At 37.9% G+C, this 26,987-nt stretch overlaps 1 protein-coding gene across 1 annotated transcript in view; it reads right to left on the bottom strand.

Moving 5' to 3' along the window:
- Positions 1–16,062: 16,062 nt before the first annotated feature.
- The window catches only part of PGGT1B (protein geranylgeranyltransferase type I subunit beta), a 50,132-nt gene continuing 39,207 nt past the window's right edge, over positions 16,063–26,987 (bottom strand). Inside the window, exons 8-9 of the mRNA XM_014842743.3 lie at positions 25,422–25,530; positions 16,063–21,332 (exon numbers count right to left, since the gene is read on the bottom strand). Coding sequence (XP_014698229.2) covers positions 21,151–21,332; positions 25,422–25,530 — 291 coding nt within the window. The 3' untranslated portion in view covers positions 16,063–21,150. The remainder of the gene's footprint in view (positions 21,333–25,421; positions 25,531–26,987) is intronic.

Raw genomic sequence — 26,987 nt, 5'->3', positions numbered from 1 at the left:
CTCCATTAATTTGAACTTTGGAATGTTACCAACATCAGTATACGCTTCTGATTTATTGATTAATCTAAGTATTTGCTAGGGCTCAAGCACTGTGCTATTATAGAGAGCAATATCTGGGAAGAAATTGGCAGAGTAGAAAAAACTGCTAAGAAAGGGGTTCTTTAAGCATCAGACTATAAAAATAACATTGACTTTGAGGAGCAGAAAGGATAAGCTTTGGCCAAGAGAGCGGCACATTTTCACCTACAAACTGGCCAGCCAAGGCAAAGAGAGGAGCTGTGGCGTATGCTTAAAATAAAAAAATCACCTTTTTCTGGATAAGATCAAGGACACAACAGGCAAAGCATGTTGAGAACAGCATTTATTAACCTATTTGCTGCTTTTTTGTAACTGCCATATTGCTCCCTTTGCACAGAACACTTCCCTTCAGAGTCTTGCTGTTCTCGCTGTCTCCCTTCTCCTTGTTGACTCTGTTTTACTTCATTTTTTTTCTTATTTGAACCCATAATTGAAATGGAGGGTTCCGTGTCTTTTGTAATGTGAAGTAAATACACTCTGTTTTACAGATTTAAGTGGCTTTTGTGGCCCCTTTCCCTAATGCCTGCACATTTAGACAGATCTCCAACCAGTGGACAGAAAACAAAGTTCCTAGCTGCTCGGAGCTTCCTCCCACAGCCACCGTTGGCTGTGTACTCTGGCAAAGGAAAGGCGAAGAGTTCAATAGTTTAAATAGCTTGTCTAGTGTCAGAAGGTAATCAGAATTAGTACCAAACTGAAAATGAACTACAACACCCCAGCCATAGCCTTAGGCTCTGACTCGAATTCCTCTCTCTTCATTTATTGTGACATGCACAATTTTCAATTTTATCAGGGGAGACATCATTATAATATTTTCAATTGTAGAGGATTTTTCTACCACCACTTTCTTCCTAACATATTTTTGGAACATAGTAACAGTATTTATAAATATTTCCTTATAGAAGCGATATGGCTACATTAATATAAATGAGAATATTTTCTGCAATATATCTATTTCAGATTTACATCAGCTTGATGGGGGAGAGCACTGTATTTCACAAAGGGATTTCAGAGTATATTGTTCACTCTTAAAAAGGAAAATTGTTAATATTTATCCTTACACAGAAAGATTCACAATATATGTTTTGCTGTGTGTAATGTGTACTTAGGTGAAATATTTGTAACTCATCATTCCAAAAGGAGTTTTAAATTTCTTTTCAGTGTACTAAATTCAGTTTAGCTGTATTAAAGAAATACTTTCTATTTAAGCATAAAAGTATTCATTGAATAACAAACTTGTTACACATTACCCTATTATTTTAACAATGAGACAAAAATGACTATCACATATAAAGCATCCAACACCTATTAAGCCCATAAGTATTTATTCAATGAATGAACGAATGAATGAATACATCTACTTTACAACTGGAGAAACTGAGGTCAAAAGAAAGGTTTTAGCCATAATCAAGTGTAGGATAACTCAGTTAAGAAATTCTCTAAAACTTTAATTTAAATATTCTTTTCATTTTTTTCCTTAAAAGACAACTGAAAGCTTTAATATTGGACATTTACTCTTTGAAAAGGAAATTTGAGAGTAATGTCTTGCAGGAAAAAGACCTTCAGCTTAAAGTTTCAGAATAAAAATAAGGAAGAAAATTATCTCATCTAAACACCACTTCTGTCTTTCTTTTACTCTTATTTGTAAGAATCTAAAATAACCATTTAAATACTATGACATTAGAGAATCTCATCAATTCTAACACCAAATTGTGGATAAGGGAAAACTGAAAATCTTGGCAAAGTTCTGACTTTTTTTATTGTGTACGCCATCTTGTTTGTATTTTCCAAATGACTACAGCAAGTGGGAAATAAAAACAGTAATACAGTCTTATCTTAACCTGCTAGCCAACACCACAGTTGTAGTCTGAGAAACTGTATTTTATGGTGCATGGGTCCAAAATTTATTTTCTCCTCCTTCTTTATTACAGAACCTTGAGAAATGTGCCCAAAAAACAAAAAAATAAAACACATTTCCCAGGCTTCTTTATAGCAGAGGTGGCTAATGGGATGTGAACGGAAGTCATTAGGTGGGGCTTCTGGAAAAGCCCTCATGCCCTCTCCTTCCTGCTCTTCTAAGTGAAACACAGTTCTGCTGCCTGGCCTTCCAATTTCCATCTTGGACTACTGAGGAGAACCTGAGGATTGAAGTCATGCCCTAAGATGACTAGAGAAGAAAGAGAGATGAGCCTGAGTCTCTTAGAGTGGTAGGGCTGTCATTCTAGCCTTAGACTAGCTACCTCCCATCTTCCTTTATTCAAGAGAAAATTAAACTCTCACTTGTTTAAACCATATTGTTTGAGTTTTCTGTTACATGCAACCAAACCTAGTCCCAAGTGATACAGCCACATTTGGCTATCTGACCTTTAGCAATTCATTTAACTTCTCTGTATCTCAGTTTACTCATCTGTAAAAATAGGCACTTTAAAATAGTACTGGCCCAGACAGTTGTTATAAGAATTAAATGAATTAATACATGTAACGAGCTTAGAATTGTAACCAGCACAGACTGAGAGCTCAATGAATCCTCTCCGTTGTTATCATACACTTGCACCATCTATAATACAATTCCTGGAGTGGAAATGTGAAAGGAAAGGGTATATGAAGAGAAGAAATCACTGCATTTGTTTCTTGTCACATTCTTCAGAGACAGAGACCTGGGCAAAGAGCTTAACGGAACACTGATAATACTTCTCAATTAAAAGCACTTTATAGATTACCAAGCACTATCAGAGAACTGAGGCCCTCTAAAGCTCACCAGATCTCTGAGATGAGGGTGAATGTTGAAGCTTGTTTGTGTTGGCAAGTCATTAGCTGGCTGGCTCAGTGGCCGGAGTCCAAATGCACTGTTCTGAAGAAGGCCAGTTGGCTTGGCTCCATTTCATGACCCTAGACAGTGCAGCATACTCAGCCCTGGTTAACGCCCTCTGAACATGATTCCAAGTTTAAATCGTGTGGGAGAAGACACGAGGAAGTACAACTCAGCATGCTCTTGAGAAACTCTAACTAAGCGTCTGCCGCCTCCACCTGCCAGCAGGTGCATGTGGGTTGTAACTAAGGCATTTTTTTAAAGAGTGTTTTCCTGAATCTTTTCCACAAACCTGACATTTTTTTTCAGCTAGTTTATTTAGAAGTCTTCTGAGACTTAGAGTTTTAACTTTAGGATGCTTCCCAGATTAGCTCCACTCCAATCTTAATATAATAATAATGAGAATAGTTAATATGTATTGTGCACTCACTATGGGTCAGGCACTTACCATAGGCACTTACATCATCCCACCTGATCCCCAGAAAACTACAAGGCAAGGACTACTATATCCACCCTTCAGACATGGTCACCCCGAGGCACAAACAGTGGAGTGACTTGCCCAAAGTCCCTGGGGCCAGGCAGTGGCAAAGCCAGGAGACAGCCCACGCTCTTAGCCACCACCCAGTATCTGTCTTGTATTCATATACCCGCCACTTTCTGCCTTTACTCTTCAAGCTCAGCCCCTCCGGAGAGCACGGGTGTTTCTTTGACCAGATGCCTTTGATTGTGGCCATATTTTTATCACTTATTGTTCCACATTCCAGTCTTTTATTACTCACAAAGGATTGTAAAATCCCTCAGGCAGTGTCTTCTCCCAGAATTTTTCCGTTTTCCACAAGGGAGGCTTTTTGCCTTTGGCTGTTCCTTCATCTCGTTCGCTGTCAAAAGCCCAGGAGAGCCTCTGGTCTGTGGCTCTAAGGCCACTCCTCCAGGGAAGTTTTTTCTAAGGAGTCCATTGCTAGCAATATCCATTTGGGTAAGAATGACTTCCTGTAATACACGCTAGAACAAAGCTTCATTTCCTTGATCCGCCAGGCAGTATCAATGTAATAACAGCTTTGAGGCATGGAGGGAAGAGAGTAGGGGGGAGGAATTGACACAGGATTTTTAAAAAGTGGGAAGGTATAAAAATGCACTTTACTTCTATAATCTTCCTCCCAAAACCCCATAATCTCAGTCAAATAATGAGAAAAACATTAGACAAATCCAACTGAGGGACATTCTACAAAATACCTGATCAGTACTCCTCAAAACTGTCAAATTCATCTAGAACAAGGAGAGTCTCAGAAACCGTCACAGCCAAGAGGAGATATGATAACTAAATCTAAGGTTGGAGATGTGGGGGGAAGGAGGAGGGGAGAGGAAAAGGAGGAGACAAAAAACAATGTAATGGGGGATCCCGGAACAGAAAAAGGACAACAGGTAAAACTAAGGAAATCGGAATAGAGTTAATAATAATGCATTAATACTGGCTAATTAGTTGTAGCAAATGTACCATATGAATGTAACATGTTAATAGGAGAAACTGGGTGCAGAGTATCTGGGAACTCTCTTGTACTATCTCTGCAATTTTTCCATAAATCTAAAACTTCTAAAATAAAAAGTTCATTAAAACAAACAAGTGTGGGCAACATAGTAAAGTTCTGTGGTATCTGAAATTCTGCTGGGCTGGCCGACATGCTGTCTCCTCATTTATAGAAACCCTGAACCAAACAGCCCCTCCTCTCCTCTGAACAGTTTGGGGCACTTTCTAGACGGGGACACATCAGTTTTTATTGCTTCTCCTGATGCAGGTGGAGCATTTTATGATTCCTGTGTTACAGGGTAATGAGATGTGACACAGGGAATGGTTTGCAAAGGTCACCAGAATGGGGACATAGCTGGGTGGGGAGCCCTGTCTGTTTACCTTTCCTAGTACCATTGCAGGCTGGGCAGGAAAACTGGCTTAGATGAATTCAACTCTATTCAATTCAACCAATATTAACTAGCACCTACTATGTATTGTAAGCACTGGGAATCGGCAACTGAGTGACATTCAGTTCCCTGCTCAAGGGCCATGTGGTGCAGCTGGGGAGAGACAAAGATATCAGTAGGTAATTTCAACACAACAAGCTAAGTGCCTGGCAGACGTGTGAAGGGCGTAGAGGGAGCTTGGAGGAAAGATGCCTCCAGGCCAGAGGTGGTTATTCAGCCCTAGGAAAAAGTCTCAGCCTGAAGTGCAGGTGAATCCTGGCTGGGGAAAAATATGTTTCTTGGTTCTGCTGCACCTGATTTCTCACAGGCCTGGCGGCTCTTCTGAAGGGTTCACTTGGTGGCAGTAGTGGGACCGCACTAAAGCCCATTTTCTGGCAGGGCATGAACCCTACATTCAGTGGCCTAGTTCTGGTGAGAACATGAAAGGGCTTTGCTATACACAAGTAGAAAAATCACTGTCCAAGTAACTTGGCTTACTCCTGTGTCTCTGAGGTATGAACTGAGGTATGAATGGAGAAGGGAGATTTGAGCAGGATTTTCTGGACTGTAAAATATGTCGGCACTCCTGAGAGTGTGACAGCCCTGATTTTCTGCTTATGCTTTAAGTGACTGATCAGCTCGTCGGGACAATGGAGATTAATGCTGTTTTCTTATAGCCTTTACTAGTAAGGCAAGGGCATTTCTTCTTTAGGCCGTAAACCAGATCTAGGAGACCCTCCCTGGGCCCCTTCCTCCCTGTGAGAGATTTTAGGAGCCGTGTTAACTGTTTAGGCCACGAGGCCTTGGTTCCAGGCACTGTACAAGGCCTACTTTACAAACCTGAGAGATTTTTTCTTTTTAATTGTGAGTCTCTGCATTAGAGAAGCAGTTTTCTAAACTGGGGGTTCCAAATCAGTTGTCTGTGCTAGGTTTGATTCTATATATTCTGAAATTATTTGCTCCCTGTCCACGTTTTCGGAGGGATGGTGAGCAGCCAAGTGTCGAGTCCTCTTCTCTCTCTGCTTGGAGTCTTTGCTGTCACCACCACCTCCCTTTCTCGTGTCCTAGAAGTTTCTCCTCTCAAAGACAGAGGCCACGTCATATCCTGAGAGAGCCAACATCCTTCCCTTCATACCCACTTTCCTAAACTCAGAAGGGGAAAGAAACTGTCTGCTTGGTTTTATTCAGCGCCTGGTGTGGTCTCACAGGCTGCAATTCTTTGGTAAATTACACCAATAATTGCTCAGCTTTCAGGGGGAAATTGGCCCTTTATAACATCTTCCTTTTATGGATCTCCTTAACATGATGGAACGGCCCTAGCACCCAGATGAGGATTTAAAAAGTGGTGTGTGGAGAAGGCCAGCTGAGAATGTGTCTACTCAGGAAGAAAAACAATACAATATGAGAACACGAATTTTGGGGGCCGGCCCGGTGGCATAGTGATTGAGTTCACGCATGCTGCTTTGGCTGCCTGGGATTCGCAGGTTCAGATCCCAGGTGCAGACATGGCACCACTTGTCAAGCCACGCTGTGGCAGCATCCCACATAAAACAGAGGAAGATTGAGATGTTAGCTCAGGGCCAATCTTCCTCACACACAAAAAAAATAAAGAAAGAGTATGATTTTTAAAGTGGATACAGACCAGCTGAAATAAAGATTTCTTACTATCTTTAAAGAAAAACAGTGAATGATCAATATTTAGGCTTATATTTTTCAAAAATAAGCACTGAACAGTGATTTAGTAGACAGTGGTCATATCCGAAGACGTTTTCTTCTATAACTTATTTTGATATTATTGAATTTCTCTTTGGAATAACTTTATTACACTTAAGATATATTAAATCTTGAAAAGGCAGACTATAATTTTACATCTGGCCTGAGGGATAAAATGGGGTTTACATGGTATCCTGAATTTTATGAAACTGGCTACAAATCAGAGGAACACAAACAGAATTATTTTGAAATGATTTATAAATATTATATACACTATTGTTTTTAGAGTAAATAGTTTTCTGGAAGAAAGGGCTAGCAAGATTCCCTAACTGATTTATCCAATAAGCATGAATTTCACACCGACCATGTGTTGTGTTACCTCCTAGAAATTCAAAGATGACTAAACCAAAGCCACTGAGACCAAGAGCTCACAGTCTGCTTGAGAAAATAGACAGTAAACCGATAATTATTGTCCAATGTGCTAAGTACTATAACAGAGGCACATAATCAGAACTTGGGAGCAACAGGGTGGAAATGAGACTTTGTAAAGGGCTGGTGTCTTGCGCAGCCTAAGTCAGCTGGGGCAGGTGAAACTTGACTTTTACGTTGACAGTTGAAGGATAAGTAAGAGTTCAGACAGGCAGGTAAAGGGCATTCTGGGTCGAGAACCAGCCTGTGCAAAGGAAAGAATAGCGGGAGCAGAGTGCGTTCAGGTATTATAGATACTTCACTGTGAGTGGGTTGGGGAGAGAAGAATGACCAAAGATGAGGCTGGAAAGGGGTGTAGGGCTTAGGTCTCCAAGGTCCTTATTCAGGATGCTAAGGAGGTAGATATCACCCTGTAAGCCAACACTTCTCAAACTTTAGCGTAATGAGACTCACTTGGGGAGCTTGTTAAACTGTAGATACTGATTTGATGGGTCCAAGTGTCAGCTGTTTCTAAGAAGCTCCAGGTGATGCTGCTGCTGCACTAAAGTGATCTGCAAGCCTCACTTAGGTAGCAAATAATTACGGATTCCAGTACTGGGAATGGATTACCTGTGTGCTCAGATATGATACCTTCAGCCCTTTGAGAGGAAGGGTGTGGGCTGAGACCTGGGCCAAAAGAGCCTTCAGGATGGTGGATTCTGCCCAGAAGCTGCCTCTTGTGTTTCCTGCAGGTGCCCTAAAAACAATATTTTCTATGCGTTCTATGATGTGAAGAAGGTGGGGATGCAACGCCAGTTCCAACAAGCAGGTCTGCGCTGTAAGAACCACAATCTGGCTTTCTACTAAGAAACCACAGTGTTGCAACAAATAGGCCCAGTTACCCAAAGCACCTGATAGTGGTTTGTCAGAATGGCCCAGAGGCTTCTCTGCTCAGGCATTAAGCATTTGGAGACGGAAATCTCGGCTCCAGTTTCCCTCTGCAGTGGGACTTAGTTCATCTCAGCCTGAGTTGGTTTCTGCAGCAGCCCAACTCTGTCAAGCTCAAAGTTAAGAAATTCTGTTATGCAGTGGCAACAGAGGAGTGGAGGAATTAAAAAATAAGAATCTTGTTCTATGACCTTCCAGTTATTATTGTTTAATTATTATTTTTATGAGTTTATAAGTTATTTTAAGTCATTTCTTTGTCCTTTCTCAAAATGTAACAAAAATTGTCAGCCATTTTTCCTAATTGCCTGTAAATGACAGGCTATGTCAAGTGAATGAAAATTTGAATTTCTGTTGAGTCAACTGGTCCTTGAGTCACCATTGTAGGTAAGTGTCTGAGTATAAACATATTTACACATATGTGGTTGTATCTCCAGGTCCATTTCTAGAAAAGAAACTGGTCACACTTGTTGCCTCTGCAGAGGACTGGGAAATGGGGGGTCAGGTGTGGGAGGGAGACCTTGTCAACAACATCTCTTTTGTCCTGTTTAAATTTTTCTGATATGATTGCTTACCTTTTTTTAAAAAAGAAAAATTAGAAAAGACAGAGACTGCTGGTTTGGGGAGTAACAATCGCTTTCCTCCTGGGACGTATAGTCTTGAAATAGTTATATCTTTTGTTTAAGGGGAAAAGATGAAAGTCAGTAGGTCTCCTGTGATTAAACCGAGGTTGCTAAATTACCTATTAGTCTGTTAGTAAGGAAATAAATCTTTGAAATAAAAAATTTCCTGTAAGTCAGAATTCTTTTCAATTGTTTCCTCAGTTGACAATTTCTGCCCTCTTTTCAGACAACAGTGAAATATAATTGAAAAGAGATACAACATCATAAAACAACAAGGAACTGGAGAGAAAGATATTTGTTTTTAGAACAGGCAGGCATCTTCATCGATGCCACTCCAACCACCTTCTCTCTTCCCTCAACTATACTATCACAGAACTCTGGGGAAAAGTACATTCCAGATACATGCTACATTGACTGTTAACATTTAATGGATAACTTCCATTATGTTATTATATATTTATAAGCAGAGAAGTGTTATTGTGTCTTCTACCAATACTATGAGTATATTAAAGATTCAACAGTTATAACCCAGTTTGCAATCTCCTATGACTTACATAAAATCTCATTTTAATAAATTGGAGTGAGCTCTCTGAACTCATTTAGACACTAAAGTAATGGTACATGCCTGTGGTAGAAATGATGGCTGAAATAATTTGGTTTGCAGCTCTGTTGTTCTGTAATCTCTTTCCAGTAGGTCGCACAATGTTTGAAAAAATTTAAAAGCAGTGCTTCCGGAAATTCATTTGTCTACATACATATTAATAGGCCTTCCATTTAGAAATTCTTCCCACATTCTTAGGTTTCATTTCTGAGGGATGTAGAGATAAAACACAAATGTTTTCAATACAAAAACATTGAGCCAACCCCTACTTCTCAAATGTTTTCAATGAAAACATCTTCCTTCTTCAGTGTTGGACATCGCCTAGTCAAGCTCAGCCTGAAGTAGAAAATAAAGACCTGCTGGATTTCTTATTCTTTTTTTCAAATCTTCAGAATTCCTACTACTGATGAACCTTCCAGGAAAAAAATGCTTCTGCTGGAAACTTACCCGCCTCCTAAAGACGCTGCTCACCACTACTACTGAAGAGACACACTTGTCAGCCCACAGTTACCTGAAGATCATGCACTCTCCAGGTTAGAAGGGACTTTTGAGTACTTAATATAGCGATTCCTAAACCTGGCTTCTCATCAGAATTACCCATGGAGGTTAAAACAAACAAGCAAGAAGATTCCTCTCTATCATGGCCTTCTGAATAAAAAGCCTCAGAGGTAAGCTCCACTACAGACTTTAAAAGCGAAGCTCTGAATTCATCAATCTAAATTCTGAATGTATCTCTAAAATATGAGAAAAATGTTTTATATAACACAAACCATTATCTCAACTAACAAAATTAAAAATAATTTTTTTTTTTTTAAGGATTGGCACCTGGGCTAACAACTGTTGCCAATCTTTTTTTTTTCCTTTTCTGCTTTATCTCCCCAACCCCTCCCTGTACACAGTTGTATATCTTAGTTGCAGGTCCTGCTAGTTGTGGGATGTGGGATGCCACCTCAACGTGGCCTGACGAGCGGTGCCATGTCCGCACCCAGGATCTGAACCCTGGGCCGCCACAGCGGAGGGCACGAACTTAACCACTCGACCACAGAGCCGGCCCCTAAAAATAATTCTTTAACGTCATTTAATATGTAGTTCATAATAGTTTTTCCTGATTCCTCTCAAAAATATCTTTTAAAAGTTAGTTTGTTCAGGGGGCCGGCCCCGTGGCTGAGTGGTTGGGTTCCCGTGCTCCGCTTCAGCGGCCCAGGGTTTCGCTGGTTTGAATCCTGGCGCCGACATGGCACCGCTCATCGGGCCATGCTGAGGCAGCATCCCACATGCCACGGCTGGACTGACCCACAACTAGAAGTGCACAACTATGTACCGGGGGGCTTTGGGAGAAAAAAGAAAAATAAAATCTTTAAAAAAAAAAAAAGTTCAAATTAGGACCCAAACAGAGTCCATATGTTGTTATGTCTCTTACATTTCTTTTAATCTAGAACAGTCTACTTTATCCTTCCTCCTACATTTTTTTATCCCTTCCACTTGAAGAAACCAGATTTGTCTTTAGGAAGTTCTACCGTCTGATATGGCTGACTGTTTCCTCGTGGTGCCATTTAGTTATTCCCCTTTCACTTGTTAGATCTAGAAGTTAGACTACGAGATTGAGGAATTCAGTCTCAACTTTGTTTGGCCAGGGTACTATACATAGTACTGTGTATGTCACACAGCGTTGTATCAGGAGGCTCTTAATGTCTGATGTCCCACTCGTGGAGACGCCCAGATGATCAGTGGATGCAGGTGGTGGCAGCCTGAGCCTGCCATTTTTAAGTTCTCCATCAACTTTTCTCACAGTGGTTTCAGCATCCACTGATGATGATTGTTGCCTAGAATCTATTCATATTTGCAAAATAGTTCTTTAGTACTGCCATCATTCCTTCTACATTTATGAACTGAGAATTTTTCTGAAAAAGAGAACTTTCCCTCATCAACCACGATGATTTGTTCACTCTGAAAATGCAGTTTCTTGAAAACAGGCAATATAAATGCTGCTTTTTTAGAGAAATTGGTTAATACTCTACAATAATTGTGTTTGTTTTCCTGTTTGTTGTCCAAACTGAATGCCATCCGAATGCGGGTCTAGCTAGGTACTGCCAGCCTGCAGTCCTCAGGCTCCATGCCTGCTTGCCAGGTGAGACCCACTTCTCCGGCAGCAGGGAACCTACTGGGCTACCCATTCCAGCCTCAGGCAGCTCTGATGTTGCAAAGGTCTTTATGTTTCTCACATAGTGATTTGTTTATTCATTCCATTATTCAACAACTATTATCTGTGGCACATGCTAAAGTTTTGAGCAGCGCAGTTTCTGGTGGAGCTGGGGTGACTAAGGAGGGCTTACCTTAAGACTAACCTGTAATCTTCACCTGCTCTCTCTAAAACCAGCTCAAATAAATGCACAATAAATACAAAGAGTACAGTGATCCGCAAACCATCTTCAAGGCAAGTCCTCTGGGCCTCACCTTCTTAGTGATGGCCAGCCTCTAAGCCCCTTCTAAACAGAAATTCTGGAGTTGCCGCTGGATCTAAACCTTCTCTCATAGAACAGCTCTTTATATATTTGGATATGATAAATATGGCCCATTTCTCCTTGCCCCCCTGGAAAGCCACATCTTCCTACTTCTGACCTTTTTAATGTGTGGCACCTTGAACCGATTGTGTCCTGACGGTACATAGCACAGTGGTGTCATCACCTCCTTCATTTTAGCTACCCTACTTCTATTAAAGTTGTGTGGCAGGGAAACTAACTTTGAAAAATTTTGATGTGTTATTTTGCCTTTACATTTCCTATTCCATAGAGGCACTCGTTTACCTGAGAACTTTAGCATATTACAGCAAGGAGAAAGGGAGGAAATACACAGCAGCAAAATAAGGATCATAAAGCCAGCCTTTGTCACCTGAGAAAGGAGTTTCTCAATTTCTTAAACGTCAATAAACGTGTCAAGGCAGCAGTAGAGAGAACTCAGGAGATGAAGAAAGTCCCATCCCTGCCACAAACGAAGCAGGGAAATCGTATGACTCCCAGTCCTGGGAGAGAGGAAAGGATGAAGGAGATGGCAGAAGAGAGGAGGTGTGTGGAATGCCAAGTAGCAAGGTCCAGACAGGCACGAAGAAAACTAAGAACATAGAGGCTGGTGGCCCGCCGGTACTGCCCTTAGATTCCGGCAAGTGGGGCCTTGTACGTTAGAGGACCCCATTCCAGTGTTCCCTGTAAGATGAGGAATTGGCGGGGCCCCTTTCTGGAGCATGCCCCAGGTACCTGAGATCCTGGAATTCCCACCTGAGCCCACTTCCAGGGCCTGCACGGGCTTCTTCCCTGGGTCCTTTTTGGACTGTGCTGCCAAGGTGTGTACCCCTAGGTCCAAGGTGTGATGATGGAGCAGCTGTTTGGGAGAAGTTGGAGGTGATATGGAGCTTGTCACAAGAACAAGGGAGCTCCTTAGGTATGGGAGGGTGCCTAGGGTGGGAAAAAGGGCTGGCCATGGGCTGGGAACCCTGAGGCCAAGATTTCTTGATTTGAACCTGGTCTTCCAGCTTCAGGTTCCTTTGAGGCACTTGAAAGGGTGATATTGATGGGGAGGCTGGATGTGTGTTGTGAACAAAGATCTTCTGATTCTGACTGTGTGGAATAAAGAGGAAACGAGCTCAGAAGGAGGCGGTGCAGATGGGCAAATAGAGGAGATAAAGTTGGGATGAAAGAACCACCTGCTATACTACCTCCAAGAAGAGAAAGTAGGTTTTTTGTGTGGGTATCCCCAAGGATTGCAGGGAGCCAGGGCTGGCAAGATAGTAAGCCAGGGAGCAATCTTTCCTTTTGTCCACTCTGCTCCAGCCCAGCAGCAGCCACTGCCAAATCATGGTGTGGGGTGGAAAATGAAATTAATTATGGATTTGTGCTATTCATAACTATTTGGCATGACCTGCTATTTTTAAAAATCTGTCATTGTATATTTGTCAGCCTAGGAAGATGGAACATCATAATTTTCTAGTTTGATTTGTAACTCTTAAATATTTAGACATGTGGTATGTGAGGTTGCCCTCTGACCTGCTTCTCCAGGCATAGCCTAGAAGAAGCTGCAGTCCTAGGAGAAACAGTTTGAACGTATATCTATATCCAAGCTGGTTTGGTAGCATTGCAGTGAGAGGAGAGGTAGCTAGACGTAGGAAATGGAGACAGTGCTTCAGGCATAAAGATCTAGGAGTTTCTGTATATGCCAAAGAGGTGTGTTTATGGAGGGGGATGGAAGGTATAGCTATGGAGTCACTAAGATGAGGTAGATTGGAGGAGGCCTGGAATTAGAGCAAAAGGCCATTGTGCTGGGACTGTGCAATAGCAGAAAATGGCAGCAACCCACCTCTAAAGGCCACATTAGGCCATTGGCAGACACTTCAGGAGGTACCAATCCAGGCACCAGACCAGAGCAGCAACCTGCAGCAGAGGCCTCCACCAACCACCAGGAGTCATATACACCCAGACAGCAAGGAGCAGGAGAAAAAAACACGGATATCAGAAGAGGCCGAGTTTGCTAGCTGACAAATTTAAATGGCCCCATTCCCTAGCCTCCCCTAACCCTTCACAGCCAAAGATATGGGCAAATGAAAACTGGGTCCATTTGAGAAAATAAATTATATTTTCCTTGCACATCTGAGTATTCACTACATTTCAACCCTACTACCACAGACTAAGATCATATTAGCTCTTTCAGGGTGGGAGTAAAGATCACATTGTTGAATCATACTGCGCTTACTGTTAACTAAAACCCCTTTTTTAGGGGGCTGCCCCTATGGCCGAGTGGTTAAGTTCACATGCTCCACATCGGTGGCCCAGGGTTTCTCTCGCTGGTTCGGATCCTAAATGCAGACCTAGCACCGCTCATGAGGCCACGCTGAGGTGGCGTCCCACATGCCACAGAGGGACCTGCAAATAGAATATACAACTATGTACTGGGGGGCTTTGGCGAGAAGAAGGGGAAGAAAAAAAAAAGATTGGCAACAGACATTAGCTCAAGTGCCAATCTTTGAAAAGAATCCTTTTAAAATTTAAATTTACAAATAATTATGAGGTTTTCACTTGCATCTCCTGCCCAAGCTGCTTTTTCTAAAGCAGTAATTGCTTCTCAAATTTGAGTGTGCATCAGAGCCACTTGGGGGGCTTATTAAAACACACATAGCTGGTCCCAGGCCCAGAGTTTCTGAGACAGTAGGTGTGAGGTGGAGCCAGAGAATTTGCATTTCTGAGTTCTCAGGTGATACCAATACTCCTGTCTGCAGACCACACTTTGAAAAGTATCGTTTTAAGTCCTCTGTTAAGCAAAGGCATTATTCTGATTTCACTCGCACAGACATAGAATGATTACATTCATTTACACAGCACATATAAAGAGTGACCGCCCCTACAAACCTGGACTTGTTTTCTACACATATTGTTTATCAACAAGGGAATACCACTTTTTTCCCCATGCAGAATGGAAAAGTCTTAAGATTGGTAACACCCAGTGTTGCAGAGAATATGAAGAAACAAGTGCTCTAATACCGTTGGTGAGTTTATGAATGGCTACACTGTTTTGGATGGCAATTTAAGTTACTACCAGTATTTTTAAAAGCATACATCCAGAAATTTCCTTCTAGGAACTCCATGGAAAAATATATATGATATTCACAGCAACATTTGTGAGCTGGAAATGAGAAATATTAAAATATGTATCAAGAGACATAAAAGTAAAAGGTATTGCCTGAACAATTATTCTTATATGCATATTTCTACAATTTAACCACTGTATGTTTTCTACAGTATGTTCTGTAGCAGAAAAAAAGATATTCTACAGCAGAATATCATTTGTGGACATTCTAGTGGGCTACTCAAATGCTGAAATCCAAATGGAAAGACGAAAATCTGTTAACATTCTAGCAAGCTACTTATGTACACTTCATGAAATTGATTATTTTAATGATTATTTTCCTTCACTCCTTAGAGATTTCATAAAGCTTTACCAAACTCCCCAAGACTTGCTCATCTAGGAGCAAATGAGAGGGAAATTGGCTTTGAGCCTAAGCTCATGGTTTCCCCAATGAATTTCACATACCTTTCATATTCTCAAATACACATTTTAAAAACTTTTAATTTTGAAAAATTTAGACTCACAAGGAGTTGCAAACAAACTATGGAGAAGCCCTGGGTACGTGTCACCCAGCTGCTCCAATGACATCTTACATAACTAATGCATTATCAATCAATTCGGGAAATCCCATATACACTTTTAATGGCAACACTGATTTAGCTAAAGCTCTAATAAGAGCTTTAATTAAAAGTTATTAGAACTAAACATCTGGAAAAATGTGAAAAGGGCAAGAGGATGAACACCTCAAAGAAATGTTATGGCATGAAAAGAAGATGCCTGTCCTGGAGACAGAAAATGCACACTCTCCTTGTGGTATTGCCACTAATTCCATATATATAAAAATATACACATATTAGATCGTGAGTGAGTTATTTCATCTTTGGGCCTCAGATTTATCATTTGTAAAATGAGAGTGAGGAACTAAGCCACTAAGGTCTTTTCCAATGGCACAATTCTGAGTCACAAGTAGATGGTATTTTATTATCAGAAGAAGATTTTCTGATCACCTTTAAAATATCAGTGTCAAGGGACTGTGTACCAGTACAACCTTCTTAGAAAGCAGTGTAGCAAAAGCAACCAGAATTTAAAATGTGCACTTTTTGCCCCAGCAATTCCACATCTATAAATTTAGTTTAAAGAATCACTAAGTAGACAATGATACATTTTCAAGGATCTTACAGCAACATTTTTGTAATTGTGAAAAATAAGATACTAGTTATGTTCATGCCATACTATGCAATTACTTGTTTCTTTTTGCAATCGTAAAAGGCATCTTTTCAAATATATCTTCTAACAGTTTGCGTTTGTATATATATGAAGTCTTTTATTCTTTTTACTAAACATTTTTATTGAACTATAATTAATATATACAGAAAAGTGCACAAATCATAGGTGTACAGCTTGATAAATATTCATAAAGTAACCAGCACCTAGATCATGAAACAGAACATTACCAGCACCATAGAAGCCATCTTGTACTCTTCTAGTCCTTGTTGAGATAAAGAAGCCAGTTGAAAAATAATGTATATGATTCCACTTACATAAAGTTCAAAAACAGACAATACTAATTAATGGTGATTTGTCATGATAGTGCTTACCTTTGGGGAAGGAGGTAGTGACTGCAAGGGGACGCTGATTTCTGACACCATAGATAAGTTTTGCCTGTTTTGAACTCCATCTAAATTGAATCAGAGTATGCACTCTTTTGCGTCTGGTGAAGGCTACTGATATGTGTATGTTAATTGTATATAATTACTACTTTACTAAGTTCTCTTACAGTTTTTCAACAAATTTCTTTGGGTTTCCAAATATATATAAAATCATATCTGAAATAGCTTTTTATAATTTATTAAAAAATTCTTCTTTCCAACTCATGTCTTTTTGTCAAACTTCCATTGGCTAAAACCCTCAACACAATGTTGAGTAGTACAGGAGACAGTGGGCCTTGTTCCTGACTTTAGTTGGAAAGCCTCATTTGTTCTGACATTAAGATGCTGGCTTTTGAGCAGAGGTACAATGTCAATGAATTACTCATCAATTTCTACTTAGTGAGTAGACAACATGAATGAGTGCTCAATTCTGTCAAATGCCTTTTCTGCAAAGATGGACATAATCGTGATTTTTCTCCCTCTTTGACTATGACTATTAATGAGTTGTCTAATATTGCATTCTCTGTGCATGCCTATAATAAACCCAACTTAGTCATGATTTAGTAGTTTTTGAAAGTGCTGTTGGATTGTTTGCTAATATAGTTAAAATTTTTTCCACTGATATTCGTGAGAATTTTCTCTTTGGTACACAATCTTTGTCAGATTTTGGAAACAATGCTATTATATTCACTTACAAAATGAATTTTGGAAGGCTTTTTTGTTTGGCACTTTGAGGTTCAAGATTCTTTTTCTAGCCTCTGGGATTGTTCAACAACATTAGGATTATTTAATCTTGAAGGTTTGGTAGAAATCCCCTTGACATAATCTGAGCCTGATGCTTTTTTTGTAAGGAGCCCTTTATTTTTTTCTATGGTAATTGGTTTGTTTTGAATTTCTGTCAACTAGGATAAATTTTGGCAATTTGCATTTTTCTAAAAAAAGTTATTTTTCTAATTTATTAAAAAAGTAGTCTTATCATTTTGAAAATTTTGCTGTTTTGTGGTTATTTCTTCCTTGTCATTTAAACTTTCATTTCCTCCCCTTTTTTCTTGACTAGGTTAGTTGGTGGTGTGTCTATCTTTTTCTCCCTCTCCCCACCTTTTTACTAATTCCTTCCTTCTGCTTTCTCTTGGTTTGCTTTTTCCTAGAGTTTTTAAAACTTGGTGATTTAATTTTCAGCTTTTGCCATTTTTATTGATACAGTTCTAAATTCTATAAATCTCCTGTCATAACTGCTTTCTTTTAAGGATCAGGTTTTCCTCAGTCTTGTGGTCATGTGTTTCTGGTGTTTTCACTGTGGGGATGTTGGTCTGCTTATTCTTTTCTTTCTTATAATAACTTTGAATGGGATTTGACTGTAACCCTTCTCAGTTGTTTTGGTGAAATGAGTTTTCCTGTACTTCTGGAGGGAGCGGTGTTCTAGGATGACTTTTCTTAGCTCCACAACCCTAAAGCTCCCTTTTCATTTTCAAAAAGTAATTTAAAAGTTATATATGTCTATATATAATATCTATGCATATTGGCCTTCCTTGCCAACATTTATCTGGAATTTCACTTCTCTTTGTCCTATTGTACCTGTCCTGTCTGATTTGGATCTTAATTCTAGCAGTTTCTTCCCAGTGCTAGGCAGTGAGACATCATTACTTTTAAGATGTATACAGGACAGGGCCCAGACTGTTCTAGCAGAATCATCAGACCTTATTATATTGCTATTACACCTACCTGCAAATGGGAGCCTGTGGAACCCCTTCCACTTTCAGCTTCCGCTCTCAGATTGGCCCACTGCAGTGAGCAATGTGGGCAATGTTACAGTTCTCCTATTCTCAAGACTGTCAGAGTTCAGCTGCCTGCCTCCCACTTCCTCCCATAAAGACGCTGAAACTATGTTGGTCAGTGGTTTGTCCTCACTTATTTGTATTTTGAGGTTCACGGGGACACCACGTCATCTAGTTTTGTAGGATAGGGTCTGTGGCTATCTTAGTTACTCTCATTCTCATGGGGAGATTCAAAACTACACTGCTGCCGTTATCTTCCCCAAGTTTAAACTGTGTGAGATCTCCATTACAGAAAAGAGAATTTAATAACAATAATTTTATGATGGTTATGACAAATTATAATCAGGAATTTACTGTGTTTCAGGTACTATGCTAAGTCCTTTATATGCATTATCTCATTTAATCCTCAACCTCATGAGTTAGGTTTTTTCGCTGTCGTTTTATCAGTGAGGAAGTTAGGATCAAAGGTCACAATGCTGGACTGGCAGATCTGGGATTCAAACCCAAGTCATTTGAATCCACAGCACCTTCTTACTTGAATTGACTCTCAAATGTTATCAGGCCCAACAGTTTTCAAACTATGTACCATGTCAGCAAAACTTCTATTTGAAGTTAAACTAAAGATTTATAAATAACTATTTAAAGATCTAATAAAAACATATACATATTAGAGGTCAATTCTAAAAACACTGTAAATGATAAATAGTTGAATTATGTTGTATGACCTGATTAACCTTGTTTTCATGCATATGCTCAAAACGAAGCTTCTCCTACTATCTTCTAAAAAATACCATACTGGAGGTGGGGGTAGAGCATAGGAAAGAGAGTTGAGGTTTTGAACTTCATATTTTCCTTCTCATTATATCATCACTGCTAAAGAACAAAGTATATATGTGAAATATTGCTTATAATTAACTTTATTAATAAATACTTTTCTTGTAAATAACTATTCAGAAAAAGAAAGTTTCTCCACAGTTCACACTGGCCTGGTATTTTTTGGTCAATATGTTGCTGTGGAATGTGAACATTCACTGGTCCATAGAGTTTCACAAGGCCTCTCACAAGTATATCCATGAGAATCACACTGTAATTTATAATCTTACGTCACTAAATTATACAAGGAGTTAGACAATACTTATTAGTAGTTTTATGAAATACTTTTACCTTGGAATTCTCTTTCATTTACGTTACTATTACTAACTATCTTACCTTCCAACCACTAATGGTGATTCAGGAAAAACAATCTGGGCTTTTTACACAGTTTTAAAGCCATTACATAAATGCTATTTTAACTCCCAGTGTCTAAGAGATGACTTAGTTTGAGATATGGATGTCTTAATTTGCCAAGATTCAAATAGAAGCAACTAGAATAACTCACAGAAGGATAACATCTGTTGTTAAGCTTATTTTTTCCCCACCATCAGAAAATCGATTTTATTTCTAATTAAAAAAAAAAGTTTACTTTGCCAAACTGAGGTTTAAAACTAAGCATGCCAATAATAAATGAATCATTTCTCCAAATATATACTAGGTTTCCCTTGGGAAGGACCATTATTTAAGGGTCTTTTCTCTCCAGTTTAGGAAAGAAATTAAAATAAAAATTTAAATATTCCAATATCTAAACAGTGATACTAGTAATTTAGTTTTTATACTGATGCTTGTAGAACAAATAATTCAACATTTATGATCACCAAGACTTTAACTTAAACCCAGCTCCTTTAGTGAAGATTTCAGTATGAGTCTCACATCTTTGAATGTTATCAAGCAACTGTGATGGATATAATTTATTGATAAATTGATTACTAATAAAGATGAATTTTTATACTAACTCCTTTACAATTAGCTAGTTCACAGAATGAAGAAAAAAACCCAAAAAGAAAAGCAAAACTCCACTCCTTAACCCCTAAATGGTACATTTCCCTCCCACTTACCTGAAAATATAAAAATATACATGACCATGGATGGAGCTACACCATTAAATTTACTTGAGTGTTCTTTTTTTTACTTATTTAATTTGAAAAAATTAGAAAATTATCAGTTTGAAATTATAGCTGCTAACAAACTGGGGGCAACAAACTAAAAAAAATCCAAATGGCTAAAAATAACTCAGTTATAAAAGTACAAGTATAATTTACAATATCACATATCTCAAATAAACAAACCACTAAAAGTCTTTCCTTCTAGATAAGACTGTCTTCTCCCCAGAAAGAAAAAAAAGCAACTAGTGATTTGAGATTAAAATCAAACATAATTGCTCTTCACCAGCAACATCTAAATAAATGACCGGCACAGCACAAAATTTTCCCATTCACAATCACATACAGTTAAATTCCTTTTCCCTCAGTTACATAATAATCTTCTTAAAACAATTTCCCTTTATAAAATTATTGTATTAGTTAAGCCTATTCATTCTCGCTATGAAGTTAATTTCATTTATATAGGCCACACAAGTTTAATTGGCACACTGAAGAATAAGACAAAATAAGTCCTTCTTTTTAAAAACTATGGGATCATGTTTTCAAAGAATAATCCCAGATACTTAATTCCTTAAAGCAAATTTCTACCATCAGCAATCAAGCTTTTAAAATGATCACTGAGTTTTCACCCAAAGATTATCAATGCTATGTGAACTGTAAACTTATTTGGAAGGTTTTTGTCCCTTTTGTAATGATACAACTTGTCCTGAAGAGTTTTTTAAAAAGATAACCTACATACAGTTAATATGACTCAAAGAACTTCTTAGAAATACAGTATAAACATTTAAGAACCACAACAGAGTCCACTGTGGTTCAAACTTCAACAAAGATTTTCTTGAAACCCAGTACAAAGGTTACTGGCTCAAGACCATATCCCAAAGTGACATCAGCACAAGATTTGATTGTAAGACTCTACCTCTTAAAAAAAGAGCACACTTGGTTATACATGGCTTTTAACCTTGAGCTACAGTTATGCTACAAATCCCCCCACCCTCCCAACCTAAAGACAGTCATGTGGAGATGTGGACATTCTCTGAGCATTGTTTAGAGTCCTTGGTTTTCCAGCTCTGATGGAGATCTCGAAGGCGTTCAGAAGTCCGTGTGCTTACATTCAGGGCAGGATGAACTTTACAAATTCCACTTTCCTCCATTAGTGACAGGCCACAGATCCCAAAGTACGCATGCAAAGCATCTGAAAATGAGGCATTTTTATCATAAGAGGCATACTTATTTGTACATGCTTCAAAATACTTTAGCTACATACCTATCAGCCCATCACTACATTAAAAATAAATTTAGAAAAATACTATAGTTTTTGAAATACTTGCTCTCTCAAAGTCTCAAACATCAATTTTTTAAAAACCAGATGATCAAAATTAGACGATATTTTATTCAAGAAAATATCATTAACAAAGAAAAACAAAAGTTCCTAGCTGCAGCCATGATATTCCCAACACCCTGTGTGATTAAAGGACAAAAAGGAAGATTAGCAGTAATATGTAAGACTTCTTACTCTAGTGAGTTCCCCTTTTGCTTACTACAGAATATGGAAACAAGGGGCTTTAACTCTATACCATAAAAGGAAAGTTTTTTCTTAAACAAATCTCTTAATCTAGGTAGCAATACCACCTACCCCTCTCAAGTTTTACCTCTGACAGTTCTTAAACCATATACATATTGTTAAATGAAAGAAGTTTAAGCAAAATAATCCATTCTGGAATGCTGTACAATATTTAATTTTTCTATTTAGGGTAATGCCAGCCATTCTAAAAATATCTCACCTAAGGATAAAAACAAACTCACATTCTGTTTGGTTATAATAATGTGAGTGTTCACACCATAACAACTCTTCTACACTGGTCTCACTACAGTTTCCCATCTTTCAAGGGGCAGCAACCCTCTTCCATTTAAGTGGCCACTGAACTCACAAGGCTGTTGCCTGCCCAGAGCCTTATATGGGCTTCTGAAGAGCTCAGAGCCCTGCGGTTATGGGAACACTACAAAAAAACAGAGTTTGTAGCAGTCACTTTTTTTTCTATTTTTGAATAGGTCATTATTTATGACCTCAAGAGCTATTAAAGTTCAAAACATGTTACCAAATAAGACTTTGTGAAAAGAACTAAAGAAAAAGTTTTACTTACATGAGTATCATTTACTTTTCAAAACAGGAATGACAAAGAGTTATGCTTACTTAATGTTATTTGTGAAAAAGTTATTTTACTAATGAAGGCCCATGTCAGTCTCCTTTTATGTCTGTTCAGAGAATGCTTAGATTTCTTCTGGGTCATTCTCTGATTTTCAGAACACAAAAAATAAATTTGATTTCCCCGGTACTATTACATTTTCCCTGCAGTTATTCTAAAATTACAAGGGGCACAAAGCAATATTAAATAATATTAAAGAAAGAAATGAGGAAACTTGTCCAGGAAAAAATGCAAAAGAAAGAGAAATAAAGTACATCCAGAATAACATAAAATAGGATTGTACACTTTTCAGATAATGTAAAAATAAAACATTTTTTTCTCAAAAGGATTTTTGTAAAAGCCAATGAATCAGAAGTTAATTGTTTCAAACCTCAAATAGCTTTTGTTTTTTAAAATTCCTTATTTGTAGGTGGTAGTCAAGGACTTCAGATGTTGAAATATATATTTTCTTTGTAATAAAACTTCATTCTTTTCAAAAGTTTCTTCTATAAATGTATATAAAAACCCCTTTGTCAAATCTGCTACTAGATTAACTAGAATCAAGAATAAACTAATTTTAATAATCTTGTTAAAACGATTTCTATAAAGGCCGTGGGAATAGGCGTTTCCACATAAACTCAATTTAGCATACCTACATTTTATACTCTGTAGTACATATGCTCTGAAGACATTGTAAAATATCTGTAAAAAGTATTACATCCAAGTATTCACATAAATGTTAAAGTGAGCAACTGATCTCTAGAAAAAAGCCTCAAGAATTTTCTTTTAAAAAAGCTGCTGTAAATACTCAAAATGTATTTCAAATGCTTTTTAAGAGATTATTTCCCTCTTCCCATTATTTGTTATAATAGTGTATAATTTGTTAAAATAGTACCATGTCTGACTGAAAACAATGGCATCAAGGCACTTTTCTAATATATTTATAGCTGTGTCACAGATAGCAAAAATCTAAAAATATTATTTTGCTTTAGAAATTAAAAGCACTGTACATTTTTTCTAAAGAAACATTTTTCACATGAAAACACAAGTAAGTATGGATGTGAGGAAATACTCTTGCTCATTTCAGGTACAAAAATATGATTTCATGAGCCCCTTAGTTATATTTTGATTCAAGGACATATTCCGACTATAGTAATTCTATGACAGGAGATGAGCTGAAGAGATTCTAGACTAATACTAAAAACCATGATTCTTTTGCACTGCTGTGAAAACAATCATTCCTTGAATCTAGTTTCATATATTTATAGCTAATACTTTGTCAACTTGCTTATAAAAAATGTCAGTATTCTGAATTATTTTTAACAAACTCTTAAATTGATTTTTGGGGAAGCTGTAAATAGATTCATTTTGTTGGAGGTAAAAACATAAGGGGAAGGTGTAGGTAGCATGGAGAACGATGCTAGAGGTGGGAGAGGAGCCATATCTTGGGAGGGCCTTGTGTGCCATGCCAAAGCACTGACTTTGATTGCTGAGAAGGTCTTTGAATAATTGAATAGATTTAATAGAAGAGTTTAGATTAGAGCTTCTCAACCTTTTTTGCATCAGAGGTCACTTTGAGAGTCTGAAAAAAGCTTTGGCCCCTCTCCTCTCATTTAAGCACAAGTGTACACACACACACAAACACACAAAGTGTCAATATGAGGAAGATAGACTAGAGGCAGGAGACTGATGATAAGACTTTTGCACAATCTGAGGCCTGAGCTTGGGCCCAGTGCCACTAACATTCTGGGGCAGGCTAGAGCATGGAGATAACGAGTTCAGCTGGCAGGCGAGGTCTGAGGGGCCTGTAGACGGCATCCATGTAGTTACTGAGCAGGCAGTTTTAAGTATACAGCTTAGACTGAGGTTGTTTCGGTTTAGGAAATAGCAGCATTATCCACGTATTTTGAAGAAATGTCTTTATTAATAAAGATTTTTCATTATTTCTAAAGAATCCATTCAAAAGTACTTATTTTGCTCTTCACCTCTATGCCATTCCTGAATTTGGAAAGCATGGAATATCATTTTGTCTGAATCTCTTTGGTTCCTGAGTTTTAGATAACAAATGGTGAAAGTTTGGATAGCAAAGTATTCAGCTAAAAAGTAACCTGAAACTGCCAAAATTCAGAGAACAAGAATATGGACAGTGAGGAACACTTGTGTTCAGGATTTAAAATTTTTGATTTAATGAATTCTGAAAAGAGTAAGAACTGGTTCCCTTTTGGATTAAGAGTAATTTATTCCAAATAGCTCAGTGATAGCTAATAATCTTAAAGATTTTGGATGGAACAAATGCTTCTTTTATTTTGGAAAGGGCCCATTCAGATCATCTGCCTTATTGCCTCAAATGAAATAAAACAATGCTAAGTGAAATATTTGGGAAAAAAATACAAACTATGCCAATATATCCTGATAATTAAGCCCTTCCTTTATACCCGCAACACCCTAAATATACCCTAAACTTAAACAACTTAGCTTTTTAAAAATATATTACTGAGGGGCTGGCCCCGTGGCCAAGTGGTTGGGTTCGCACGCTCCGCTGCAGGCGGCCCAGTGTTTCATTGGTTCGAATCCTGGGCGCGGACATGACACTGCTCATCAAGCCACGCTGGGGCAGCGTCCCACATGCCACAACTAGAAGGACCCACAACGAAGAATATACAACTATGTACTGGGGGGCTTTGGGGAGAAAAAGGAAAAAAAATATATATATATTACTGGGGCTGGCCTGGTGGTGCAGTGGTTAAGTTCATGTGTTCTGCTTCAGTGGCCCCAGGGTTCACTGGTTTGGATCCCAGGCACGGACCTACACACTGCTTATCAAGCTATGCTGTGGCAGGTGTCCCACAAATAAAATGAAGGAAGATGGGCACAGATGCTAGCTCAAGGCCAATCTTCCTCAGGAAAAAGAGGAGGATTCGTGGCAGATGTTAGCTCAGGGCTAATCTTCTTCAAAAAAATCCCCATATTATTTAATGTAAGTTTACAATTGTGGCTAAATTTTCTATCATATGCCCTTTCTGACAAAGATGCTTGAAGATCTACTCAAGAAATAACAGAAGAAAAGTTGTTCTAGATTCATACAAAAAACAAATTACCTGGATGACTATCTGGCCACTTGGCAAATCCCCCTACAAGGCGATCTTGAGTTGATAAGATGTAATTTCTATTTTTCTCAAAGTTAGTGTATTGGAAAATTTTCAGAAGCTGAAAAAACATGATAAATATAAATTTAATGACATAAACTTTCATATTAACCTTTGGCTCAATTTTCAGATGTGTATCACTTAAATATGCTCTTTTCTATCTAACACTCTCAGAGCAAGCTTCTGTGGACTTGAGCACTTAAAATGATTCAACCACATTACTGTCTTTTTTTTATCATCTTATCAAATCTACTCTCCTTTTCTTGACCCACCACTCACTATTTCCTTCTTCTAAACCACGCCCAAATAACAACCTCTTTGCATTACATTTAGCTAGGTTCAAAACACAACTTCTGCAATCTGTTCAACTTAGTCATTTAAAAAAATGCAATTTTATCTTCTCGTATTTTAAGACTTATGATGCTTTTGAGCTATTAGTTACAAACTGGTGGTAACTAGAACTAAAAATATTTCAAAAGAGAGCAACAAAATTATTACCAAGATGCTAGAGACAGTTTGTTTGAGAATAGTAAAAAATTATAGCTCTGTAACTAGGAAAGATAGAAGGTGAGACAAACGTGGTTTTAGCACAAAAATTAGGTAGCTTAAAGATTTAGGACATGTGTTTGTCTTCACTCTCAAGATCCCACTAAATAGAAAAAACTAAAGGATAAATCAAACTGTGAAGAGAATAGGGCAGGGGGTGAGGAGTAGACAAGAGAGTTAAAGAGATTTCTGTAAGACATAAAGCAGTTGAAAGTATGTAAATGAATCAGAGAGCCAGGGAAGATATTAGTGATTAATAAAAAAGCATTTTCTCAAAAAGAAAAACAAAATCAACATAGTTATGGTACAAATAAGAAACAAACCTATTCATTCATTTTGATTTAATTCACAGGATATAAGGAAAGAGACTCTAGAATCCTGATGCTAGAAACATTTTCCATCAAGTGGCACATGGATCATTAAATAAACAGAAAATTATAATCTTAACACTGTACTTAGTTCAGCAATAAACAATATTTACATGATCATAATAAGTGATTATTTGTTTTCAAACTTTAGAATCAACCTACAGGCAAAGCAAACAACAAATAAAAAACAAAATAAACAAACTAAGTAATTTATAAATAAAACAAAATAAATAATATTTAAATATTTTATTGTTAGTAAATAAAACGAAATAAAATAATTTACAAATTTATAAAACAAAATAAAAAATATTTTATTATTGTTACTAAATAAAATTTGAATGCTACCTAACTTGACATTATAAAAGTGAAGGCAAACTGACAGAACTAGAAGGTGTAAAAGGTTCAGAACTAAAAAAAATATAAAACCTGTAACAATTTGCTAGAAAAAAAGAAGGCTAAATCTTCATTTTTCCTAGCTAGAAATAAAGCTACTGTCCAAAGGTGATAAGTCAAGAAATCAGTATATTATTTAAATTATCCACAAGAATTAAAATTTTAAAAATGTTTAAAAGTTGTCAAAGACTACCAAGGTCATATGAAGAAG

Source organism: Equus asinus, chromosome 9, assembly GCF_041296235.1.
Source record: "Equus asinus isolate D_3611 breed Donkey chromosome 9, EquAss-T2T_v2, whole genome shotgun sequence".
Lineage (NCBI taxonomy): Eukaryota > Metazoa > Chordata > Mammalia > Perissodactyla > Equidae > Equus > Equus asinus.
This window is presented reverse-complemented; position numbering and strand designations above follow the sequence as displayed.